This window comes from Limanda limanda, chromosome 21, assembly GCF_963576545.1.
Source record: "Limanda limanda chromosome 21, fLimLim1.1, whole genome shotgun sequence".
In the NCBI taxonomy this organism is placed as follows: Eukaryota; Metazoa; Chordata; class Actinopteri; order Pleuronectiformes; family Pleuronectidae; genus Limanda; species Limanda limanda.
In genome coordinates this window covers 17,179,046-17,191,556 of record NC_083656.1, presented here as the reverse complement: position 1 = coordinate 17,191,556, position 12,511 = coordinate 17,179,046, and the positions used below count along the sequence as shown (strand labels likewise).

General features: G+C 40.6%; 1 protein-coding gene across 1 annotated transcript in view; it reads right to left on the bottom strand.

The window, feature by feature from the left end:
• The window catches only part of spag9b (sperm associated antigen 9b), a 36,068-nt gene that overhangs the window by 18,568 nt on the left and 4,989 nt on the right, over window positions 1-12,511 (bottom strand). Inside the window, exons 2-4 of the mRNA XM_061094634.1 lie at window positions 7,247-7,367; window positions 4,185-4,255; window positions 3,133-3,230 (exon numbers count right to left, since the gene is read on the bottom strand). Coding sequence (XP_060950617.1) covers window positions 3,133-3,230; window positions 4,185-4,255; window positions 7,247-7,367 — 290 coding nt within the window. The remainder of the gene's footprint in view (window positions 1-3,132; window positions 3,231-4,184; window positions 4,256-7,246; window positions 7,368-12,511) is intronic.

The following is a 12,511-nucleotide window of genomic DNA, read 5'->3' as shown; positions in this document are numbered from 1 at the left end:
ACAGCAGCCGGCAGGCATTGATGAAAAGCAGCAGGCCCAAAAGAAACAATGGACACACCACCATATTGAGAGAGAGAGAGAGAGGTCACATGCAGGGCACTGATGGTGACCAAGGCTCCCTTTTGTTTTTTTAAACCTAGTGGTGAGGCACAATCACACACTCAGTATTTAAAAGTTGTTGTTTTTATTAGAATTATCATAAATGCTGATAAACTTTGGAGCAATATCAACATCAAAAAAAGTCTGGGATCTAGCTGTGAGTCTGCCGATAACACCCCTCTCTCTCTTGACCTACTTTTAGTGTGCCTACTCATACTGCCCGACTATATCACATCCACATGGCAAATTACTGCATGGCTACAAATTGGCAGCGGCCACAAAATAAATACAAAATCAATCAAGGTGCAGCTCTTTCACACACCTACGCAGTAAAATACAAACACACAAACACAGACACCTTGTACCTGCTGGGTCTCTGTAAGGAGGGTAAGGAGGGCAGGGCAAGTAAGCGGCCGGTAGAAACAGAGTAGTGAACCAGCAGCAGCACTGACAGAGAGACCAGCACAGCAGAGTTGATGACCACCGCTCCCCCTACAAAGCCAAAAACAAACAGCAGCATGCGCCCGGGGCTCATGGCCCCCCCAGGGCACGTTCCAGTGCCTCGCCGAGGTCCAGGGGGTTTGGGGGCAAAGGTGATGAAAGCAGATTGGATGAGAGGAGGGGTCTCTGAAGAGCCAAATTCTCTCTGCTGTTTTTGGTTGGACCGTAACCACCACACCTATATGACGAGGTCAGAGATCGCGTGTCGCTGGGAGGCAGTAGTGTACACTGCAGCTCAGAAGTGAAGCCTACAGAGAGTGAGCGTAGGCCAAATGCAGAGCGACCTGCTGGCAGCAGACCCCAACTACAGTAATCCTGGTGGCTTCAGCAGCAGCACTGATTGATGAAACCAGGGCAGTAGCAGCACACAGCAGCACATCCACCGAGAGCAGAGAGAGGCTCCTCTTTTCCTTCACTGCCAAAATGCGACACAGCAGCCGCTGTGCAGTCTAGAACACTCTGACGCTTGCCCTCTCTCCCTGCGAGTAGGACCCACCACCCTCCCTCCCTCACACTCTCTCTATCTCTCCTCATCTCGCTCGCTCTCTTTTGGATGCTGAGGCAGCTCGTTCCATATGCCTCCTCTCAGGCTACAGCCGATTGGCTGCAAAAACGGAGAGACTGATCGGAAAAGTGTGAGAGAGAGAGAGATTGGCAGTGTGCCTGAATGCACATACACAGTCTCATATGAATACAAATATATTTTTTAATTCTACAACAGAACATATAGTGGAAGTGAGAACTATGCACACGTCACAATGAGAACTAGTTTCTGCCAGTTAAAATGAAGCAGAGTTTGTGTCATATCATTTTGGCCAAGAATACTTTGTCATTGGTGCAAGTGCAACCAACTGTTTCTACAAGTTGCACAATGAGCTGAATTGAAATCATTTACTGAAATGCACATGTTTGTAGGCATGTGGAAGACTCTGACACAGACCTGGTATTAACATTCTTCCTGAGTGATCTGATCACATGTGGTCAGCTCTCAGTACAGGCGTGAATGTACCCAAATGCATCTTTAACACATCTTGTTATCTGATCATTGGGGGTGCTACAGCATGTGGCCCAATTTTTTTAGCTGTCTGAACCCAATCCTTCGAGGGCTACATATGAAGGACCACCTACCTGCCAACATTCTCTGACCCATTATTGTGTAACGATCAATCAAAAATATTTTTCCGCTTCTCAGTATCCATACGTTTCTTTGGTTGTGGCGACCACCACAATAGCAACACTGAACACCACATAATGACTGATACTTTTCTTAAAATGCTCAAAATATTTCTTGATAGTTAAGGTGGAATATGATCTAAGAGACTGTTGATCATTGTACTGACTGGGCATTTTATTCAGGTTTTCTCTAGGTTACAACAAGTTAAATGTAAGACCATAATAAATGGTGTTTGAGACAGAATATCAGAGTCCAAGAATTACTTGCACTTTCCCATAATTCAAGATACGGTTAAGTAGCCTCGTAGAGAATAAACCATTAAAATGTCCCTATATCTCTCGAGCTACAAGAAGAGACAGTACGTATCCATAGTTCACATTAATGTGTATATGCAGTGGGGGGTCTGTTGACCTCCTGGCTCTCTGCTGCATGTTGCTCAGTCCTAATCTGCTTTGCAAATGAGCAATGCAGCACAAATCACATCATCCCATCAAAGCAGATTACTCCGTCAAAAGCCAAACTACTGCCCCGGGTTACACAACATCCACAGCATCCTCAATCTGCCCCACAGCTTCCCAGTTTCTCTCCTACCTGCCGTCTTCCATCACAATCAATCTTTGGGATGGTCTGCAATTATGACAGGTCATGTAATTGACATAAGTGATACTCAAGCCATACTCCTAAAATCACACGGTTTTAGATTATATGCAGTTCTGTGTTTGCATTTAAATGATGCTGCCTTCCAATTATTTCAGTTTCCCTGCTGACACAGATCTGACATCTTTCTTTTTCCTGCCAGTAGGAGGATATTTGTGCGTGGGAATAAAGTTTGGAGTCATCTAAACTGATTCACTTCAGGGTTTCACTTTCAAACTACAGAGTTTCAGGTTAAAGGTTCATAGGGATATAACAGCTTATTGGGATATAGAGTGAGGCTACATCCACACTACTACCTGGTGTCCACACTATTCCAGTTTTTTTTTTGAAATCTGAGACATATGCAAACAATGATGCAGTTAAATTTGTCATCGTTTGTTTACTAAGGCAAAAACAAATTCTGTAACTAAGAAACCAACTGCAGAGTTGACAATCTGAAAACAGTATTTAATCGAGTGGACATTTTGATAATGTTTGTAACACACAACAGAAGCAAAACTTATTTTTTTTTTACTAAATGTACAACGAGATTCAAAAACAGGTGTGATCTCTGCAGCAGAATTAATAAATTCTGTCCTGCCTCCTACTCCAGCCCTCTCCAGAGTTTTCTTAAACTTAACTGTTTATAGAACTAACTAATTCTATGTTTGGTTGAGTATGGTGGTTAAGAGTAAACACAGTATGAAGTGTGGTTGTCTCACCGTGACCTGCTGGATGTGCCTGTATCTGTGGGCTCTGCTGGTGTCACGGCATGTTGGTGTTTTGACCGCTCCAGGTGCTCCATGTAGCTGTGGATCATCTGGAAGGTAAAGGACAAACACCAAGTCAATGAATCAGCAATAACACACTACAGACACTATGCAAGCTGAATAATTTACAGCAGAGCAGTTATATACATATCTACTGTATTCTAATGTTCTACTCTGTTGTTACCAGAATACAGCATGTTTGATTATAAATGGTCATGAGAACCCTTAACATCTTTAACATTCACAAGGTATTAATGGTCTGTAAGTGACAGCTTTTATTTGACTCTATTCAACATTATTGAGATTAGCAGTTGGCTGCTGGAGCCTGTTTGTTTGGAAACTGAAGCATCTGTTAGTGATGCATAATGAATTAGCAGGCAGAGGCGGCGCAAATGCTCAGCAGTAACATAATTCATGTTTAGAGACTTCATATATTTATAGTCATAACCACGCATTCTCCTCCAGTCCATTCAATCATAATTCTGTCACTGCTACTCCAAATCTGTCAATCTTTTATTATGTTGTCATTTTTATCTTCTTTGATCTCTGTATTGAAAATAGATCAGTTGAGGAGACAATGTGTGTAGCATTCAGAAAAGGTATGCAGTGTACGGTGTGTATTTTGTAAAGTACTTTTTGAACTCAACATGGGACAAGTTTAATTATTTAGCAACATTCTGAACTACACTCCAAATTAAGTCCAGTTGCAATTAATGATCACCATCATTTCAGTACTTCTCCATTATATCTGCTTCACAGGTATTTAAAAGGATTTTCAGTTGAATTAAAGCTAGGGCTGGTAATCAGGGAAAAGCTAGCAGCAGCGCTTCACTTTCAGATACAACCAGATAACTCCAGGGACTTGAGAAGTTCTTTTGTAGCTTTCCCCAGATATTCTTTTTCATGACCGTCTCTGAATTGCAAAGAATGTAAACCTGTGTTCCTCTCTAGCTTCAGTTTTATCTGCAGTGTGCAGATGCCCCTCACTCACCCAAACAACTCACCTCAGTGTGTCTCTGATGAAGGGTGTTATACTCCTTTTTGAGCTCTGCATCTCTCTCATCGAGTCTGCTAACTGGATAAGAAAGAGATAAATTACTCAAACGTTCACATGATCAGACAACTTTTAAGATTTCACCTAGATTCTTGAAACAAAATATGAATCAACAAAAGTTATTTGACACATTCTTTGAAAAACATTTTATGTTGTGAAAAGGAACGACATGCTGTAATGACATATCAGAGCCACAAGAGGGCCACTGTGCATCAACACCAAATGAAGCATGGACAGGATTATTTCAACACAAGTCATATACGAGTTCAGACACGCATCATTATTTAACACATCAACGGCAGAAACGATTAAAAAAAGATTTGAAAAGTTCATTCACGGCCACATTTCAGTTCATGAGAAACGAAAAATTATGAACAATATGTAAAACAAACTAAAGTCTTTACATCGTATATAGACTGAAAATGCTTAGACAGGAGCAAATGCAAATACATGCCTGGCTATATTGTTATCAAGACGCTACACTCCAGTTAAAATCTATTATTCAAATTAAGATAACCAAGGAGAAACAAATTCGGACTGCGCAAGTAATTCCTCTCTTAAACTGCGCCTACAGAACCAGTCTGAACTGGCTCTGACAAACAGCTTTAGTTCTCTTATATAAGATCCTTGCATTTGACTGTTCTCCATCTTCACTCTGAGATCCCGGAGACTCTCTGTGATGATCCTTTCTGCAGAAAGCCAGTACTAAAATACACGTAGATAAATTTGGCGTTCCAGCCTCTTGTATTTTCCGATTTCCATCACATGCCCCTTGAAACATTATTGTATAAATTGTTCCTCTAAAAACTGAAAATAGATTACACTTTTTAAATTGTATATTGGCCTTGTAACAAATCTCCTTTTAATACCTTTTTGTAGCCAACTAAACAAACGTCAAGAGGAGGAATGATGTCTTCTTCATATTACTTTAGATATCAGTGGTAATAATACAAGTTTCAAACAGTATGTTTTCATGTTTACCAATAAAAATAGAGAAACAGGGTAAATGACGCAGACCTGCAACTTACTGATTCGATTGTTTGTGGCTCTCAGGTGCTGCTGGTTATTAGGAGTCAAGAGAGAGTGCTATTCAAATGACAGCCATGAAGTGTCTCCTCACAAAACACTCTTTGTGGTCCGCGTCTGCTGACAGTCCATGCGGCTAATTTAAACAACCTTCCATTCTTAGGCTACATCCACACTACTCCTGATGTTTTTCAGCACAAGTACGAGTCAGTAACAAGGCTCACACACCGGATATAGATAATATAAAGAATTTAACACCTGCGTGAGGAACAACATTTCTGCCAGCTGCTGCATGGAATGATGTTAACTGTGATTCAGTATGGTTATCAGAGGACTGATAGAGGAACTAGTGGTTAAAGAGTGGAACAGAAATATATCAGATCAGACACAGAGGTGTGAAGTGTAAAAGGAAGTGATGCCGGAGGAAAAGTCCCTCATTCAACACCTGAATATCCAAAGCGAAAAAATGCTATGTCAGAGTGAAGTGCTGGTTCTCAAGGCAGTGGTTAAGATTAAAACCATAATTTGAAGCAAACAAGTGATTGTTTGGATGGAGCCACTCTGATTCAACACTGAACAGTACTGTCATTTGACAAAGGGTATTTATGGTCATTGGAGTTGGTTACAGAGTGTACTCACGCTGTGAAATCTGTTGACCTGGAGATATAAAGCATTGTAGCAACAAAACAAACGTTGATCTTTACTTTGAAAACAAACTGCCAGAACTGGAAGTGCCCAAGCACCCATCGCGGATCAGTCAGTCTGTGTCTCTCTGTTATGAAATTAAAAAAACAAATCTAATTATCGAAATATTTTTGCAGCGATATCTACCCGCGGTTTGCCCCAGTTACCGACTGCAGCTGTAGAAGGACGTTGAAGAAGACATGTTCAATGTAGTCCACAAATTTCCTGTTAGCATGCTGCCCCGCCCCCACTGACTGCTTTGGTCACCTGTTTATTAAATTTGTACAAATATTGAAGAAATCACATGTCCGAATCGCAACAAACTGGGAACTGTACCTACTGCAATTTACGATACACATACCAAGTATTTTATCATTGATTTAGTCATTATTGTTGCTGTCGCTCTATTTGGCCAGTGTATTTTTGGCAATTGCCTTGTTCAGTTATTCTTCTTTGAGTTTTACTTCTTCTTGTTAAACACTTTGTAACATTGTAAAGAAAAGTGCTACATTAATTAAATTATAAAACTTTGGTCTAAAAAATTTCCCACCGACGTGATCTAACACAGCTGAGCAAGTCACACTCCTGTCATTTCCATCCATAACCATATTTGAAGATAAACAAAAGTCTCAAAAAGACAAAAGGAGAAGTGTCACTTCGAAAGACATAAAAAAGACCTTCACTGGGCAGTCTCATGTTTTCCTCTAGTATGACGAGGCGTTTGTTAAGGCCGTGCAGTGGAACAAAAAAGCAGTCACAAACTGTCAACAGTGCAGTCATGCACAAATCATGAGGGTTGTTAATGCGACACCCTGACTCAAGAAAGACTATACCGGCCATTACATTTAAAACTTCCCTCCTTCTTTGATAAAACACATAATAAACTTTTCTCTGTGCATGTATCTTCTATTCATTTAGCAATCTGTATTATCTTGAAACATCTTTCTTATGAAATTTTGTTTTTGGAAAACTAAAGGTTAATCCTTTAATACTAAATTTCTCCTGTTTCTCTGAGCCTTTCTTTCGGCCTTCTCCTGTACAGCTCATTTAGCAGACTTGGCAGGCAAACACTCATAGTGCGTTACTAATGGATTTTATTCACTAGGGACATGTAAGTCCATCTGCCCTCTGGCACATCAGGCTAACAAATAGTCACAAGACCTGCAAACTGTTGATGATTCTCACAGGGTATGTGGTTTCTGTGTGTGTGTCTGCATGCGTGTGTGTGCGTGCGTTAAGACTTTCCAATAATAGAGTCAGTACAGTAAAACTTGTCACGGACGTACAATGTGATGGACTTACTCTGTTCTGCATAGTTTTTAGCCTTTAGCTCTAGTTGACGAGTGTGAGACTCCAATTTCACCAGTTGACGCTGAAGGTCTTTCTTCTCACCGTCCTGAGAATCTTCGAGGACAATGTACCTCTGCAGACAAAGAGGAAACACACACATTTAGTATAAATGCACTGAGAACTCAGAATGCTTTCACAGCTACCTTGTTTGGTCGGGACCTTCCGATTTTTACATTTTGTCCAAACTAAGTGTGTCAGACTACGATCCAGACCAACAGACCAACATTTTGTCTAACGGAACTATGGCTTGCATCTTGCAGTTTAAAAAAAATGTTTGACCAATTGCAGGGAGTTGAGACTTTTAACAATAGCAGAATAAAAAGAAGTGGAAGTGACTCACAGGATTGCTGCAGTCTTCACCTCGGGTGATATTATGTTTGAACGAAAAGGACGTTCATTTGAAGTTGGTGATGCTGGTAGTAATACCATTACAGCGGCAACTTAATAAACTGATTCATTCTTTTTCTCCATTCAAACTAAAACTTAATACTACCACCCTGGAACTGACACCAAGCCGACATCTGACATACACCCGTCTATAAAACCAATACATGTCAAGTATATTAGACGCAGGCCATGTACTGTAGGTGATGACGACAGGAAACACACAAAATGGTAAGGTGAGCGGCCTAAATTATAACGTGAAACCAAAACTAACTGGATCCGATGAAAAATATATGAACCTTTAGGCCTCTGTGCAGACATTCCCTTGTGACAATGTCCTAACATGAGCACTACACATTTCTGCTGACAGTAAATGGCTGAAGATTTGCTGTTGGCAGCTACAGGAGCCAGTAACAACACACATGCGAGCAACGAGTTCCACTTAGCTCGTCTGTCATGAGCTGTGAATGACCATACGAAAACCTATCCCATTACATAAAATGGTAGAAGTGTGCGTTGAAATAAGTGTTAAGACTGGAATGAGAGCATACAGGCCAAATGTTTTGAGTGTGTGTATGTGATAAAGATCTGCTAATGCTAACAGTGTTGATCTCAGTGAAAACAACAGCATCTGTCTTCTGACCATTGTTAAAGTCACATAACCTCTCCACACAACAGGTGCACAGCGACAGCTTTCTCACAGAGAAAAGGCTGCAGCCTATAATGTGTCTGAGGGGACAAAGACACTCTCACACATCGGCAAGTTAGTTACTGTTGATATCAGTGTCAAGGTTGTTTTAGCAGACATTACTTCAGGGGATCTGCAGAACTTTGACTTTTTTTAAAGCTGAAAAAACTTGACTAACAACTAACAAGAGGAGAAAATCATTAAAATGATAACAATTATATTCATAAACTCTAACAAACTGGAAATCAGAAGTTAGGGAAAGAGTCCCAGTTTGCTAAACTGTCTAAGGCCACTAACCCACCATGCTAGCCAAACCTAATCCATTTAACGCTGGGTCAACCACTACTCCCTGATCAATTTAGTCTTTGTGATTAGATACGTTTCGAAAAAACTCTGGAAAGTGGGTCAAATACCAAGATTAAGTGAAGGAAACTGACAAAAAAGGAGGGTCATTTTGCCAGAGGGCCCTCAATAGAGAAGGAACATGTTATAAAACTCTTCTCAATTGGAAAATATAGCAGTAAATAAATAGTGGATATGCCACATTCCAAAGACTTCAATGATTTAAACATGTTTATTTAGTGTTGATCTCTATTAAGTTTTAAAAAAGTTAACATGAGCTGGGGTCACACAATTTATTTCATTAGTGATTAATCTGGCTATTATTTTCTTTATCAATCATCTGGTCAGAAAGAGTTGGTTGTGAAGAAACTTAATCCTGAAGGGATCGTTAATATCTGTACTAAATTGAATCCATCCATAAAAAATACATCTGGTGGTGCTAGAGGGGTCAGGGCTTTATCGTCTGTGGATCATAATAATTGCAATCTATTCAAGAGTTGAAATACTTAAGTCTGGACCATAGTGTCCAAGAGTAACAAAGCAGTGATGTCAACAAGTATTCAACCCCTTACCCAAAAGCGATAACTTAACTCAGGATATGTATCAATACCAAGAACCTTCCCTGACTCATATTTTAAATCGGAATATGAAATTTCTTAATGGAAGTTATCATGAGGTCAAGGATTCAATTCAGCTTTATTTACCTGTAAAGGCAAGTGATACCAACTGACGAGGCATGAATTAAAGTAATAGATAGAGGATATACTGAATTGAATGTGGCTGATTTTGCTCAATACAATGTCAGTATCAGCACAGACACCAATCCGACACTGCCATTCATAAAGCTTTACTGCTGGAATTTCGCTGAAGTTTCCCTCTTTAATGTGAATAGTGTCTGGTTTTCTATAATAGTTAACTTCATTTTTTTTAGTTGCCCAAAAGTAAACAAAACAAAATATTTCCATTTCAGGTCAATATCCGTCTCCGTCTTTTACTTTCATTTACCATCGTGCTAATCTCTTCTGTTTCATGAGTGTTTTTCATCCCCCTTCCCTAAACCATAAAGTGGAGCATAGCAGAGTTGAGACAGCTTGACAACAAGTTAAGTGTTGTTATATGTCAAGTAAGAGTTTTACTAAAGCCCAAGGTGGACACCAAAAATAATAAATGTATCTTTGATGATCTCTAGGTTGATTTTAGTTTTTAGGAGCCCATCTTTGATTTCCAGCTGATCAGCTGAGTCAAGTGTCAGACAACAGGCAGAGGTTGTACGCCTGGGAACATGCAGTCTTGTGATGTGGCTCCTCATGTGGATAAGAGGCCATGTGGTCGGGCCCTGGGCAGGGTCTACGTAGAAGTCATCTACAGGGAGATGAGGATCACCTGAGTGCCCTCTTACAAGCGCTCATACGCAAGTCACAGTGAGATTAGATGTGTCTAACAAACTGTGTTTCTTCAAGATGCCTTTGTGAACTTTCCCTGAAAACCAAGCCTGTTTTATTTTTTTAGCACAATTCACCCATTGAGGGGATGAGATGGTTTTTTTTTCTCTCCCTTTGGACTCAAAATCTATTAGTGGAGGTCATTTTGCCAATAATCCTCTTTGCATGTTCTCTTTATCAACTGGCATCTAACAAAGAACAGTTAATATAGAGCATCTTAAGAACTGAGGTATTAAAGCAGCATTTCCAATCTAAATCTTCTAAGAGCATGAACATGGAGAGGGGGGGGGCAGGGTGGAGGGACTGACTCTACATGAACTGTAAAGCTGTTTTCACAAATGAACTTCAGAGAATGTCAGCATGATGAGGTCCAGACTTTCTACGGAGTTTGCCCTTCATAGAGGAACAACACAGAAGGAAGATCGCTGCTCAGACATATTCACATATCTCATACAGGTATCTCCAGGGTACTAAGATGAGGCGTGATAATGTATAAATTCAGCTTTTTTTATTTTTATTTACAGCATATCGACGAAACCTCTTGACATTTTCCGTTCTGTGTCTTCTGCATGTATGGTAGAGTTTTGAGTCACGTGTTAAAAAAGTCATGGACTCACCCACTCGCTCACAGGAAATCCTGCGGAGGATCTCCTGCTGTATTCTCACATGGGCTCATTCAGACATTCGAAGGAGTGTTTATGAGGGGGTTGCCTGGAGAAACTCTGGAGAAAGTCCAAAGTCTCTCACTCAGACATTTGATTTCTCATATACAGCCCCTCGGGAGAATGTCCGCAGATTCCGCAAAGTTCAGTGCATGTCCAAAAGTGGATTTTGTGTGTTCAGTAATACAAGGAGAAAATAATCAAATTACCAGCCTTGGTTTGTATTTTTAAAAGGCTGCCTGCGAATATATTTGGAAAAACTGGAGACCCCTCCTTAAACTTAGATCAATTAGCCATAAAAGGCACTCTACTTCACCCAATGAAAGACTAGCTTATAGTGTTGTGAATGACACAATGACACATCAGATTCAACACATTCATCAGAAATCCAAACATCTTCCTTTTCATCATGCAGCTCATCATATGACCCTGGAAGGAGGCTTGTGCATATGACAATGCTCCAGAGAATGAATGTTCCAGTGGTTTAACTTCCACTCTTCCCCCTGTACTGCATGCACAAGGCTCCCTTTGTCCCAGAGTGCAAACACACACATTTTCAGACACACAAACACATATGGCTGCAGAACATGCACGCGCACACAAACACAGAGAGATCCACTGTACTGGCACTCAATTAACAAGAGAGTGAAATCGACTCCGCCTTATTGTTGTTGGCTGTGGGTTGTTATGAAGAAGTGTCCAAAGGTATAGTTCATCCAAAAATGAAAATGTACTCATTATCTAAATCACCAATATGCTGATGTAGTGCTGAGTGAAGTGTTTGCCTCCATCGGCATACTGGTGAGATAAAATATTCATCTTTGGGGTAAACAATATCCTTTTAAGGCCACAGCCACTAGACAGTAAACTGACAGAAGTACCAGTGCAGTGTGTCTAGATCTATGTATCTTGGTTCTAGGATAACAAAAGAAAGACATGGTCAATGATATGAATGTAATGAGGATACTGGCCTTTTGATGAAAACTTAATGGCCTAGAGCTATCAAGTGACTTACAACAAGTGATCAGCCAGTGGCTCTGTGTCATCATGAGACCTGCAGCTGCTGATGAACTTGGTGGTCAAAAAAATCAATAAAAGAGACTGTCTTCAGCCAAACTGACAGCTCTGGGAAAGTGAGTCCGTCACAGCTACAATGCCAACTAATGATGTTCAGCAGTGGTGTTGTTTACGTCTTAAGCTGCTTTCAGACAACTCCAGATACTCTCCAGGAATTATCCAGGGCTGTGCGTGAGCATGCAAAGGTCAAGTCAGTTGCTGGAGACATTCTCCCGAGTTCTTCCTTCCAGCACCCTAGTCAAAATTCAAGAGATTGTCCTAGTGAGCCCAAGTGAGAACACAGCAGATTTAGGTCCACGAGCGAGTGGGTGTGTTGAGTTGAAAACTGAAAAAGCTAATTTTAGAGGAAAAATTGACCCTAATCAATTAGCTGACATTTTATCTAAGTAGGCTGTGGTCTTTTGCAGGTCAGCAGACGACCCTCACTGGACAGAAGAACTGAGGGAAGTGGCGTTTTTTTTTCCCTCAAGTATTTCCTGCCTTGCCTTTTCCTCTACACTGCTCTAAAAATGACTTAAGAAGACGTACTCCTCTGGACTTGGAGCAGGGAAAAGCAGGACTTGGTCTTGCTTTGTTTTTGTTTGGTAGGATTAATCTGCTTCTTTTGATCTACATAGACTTG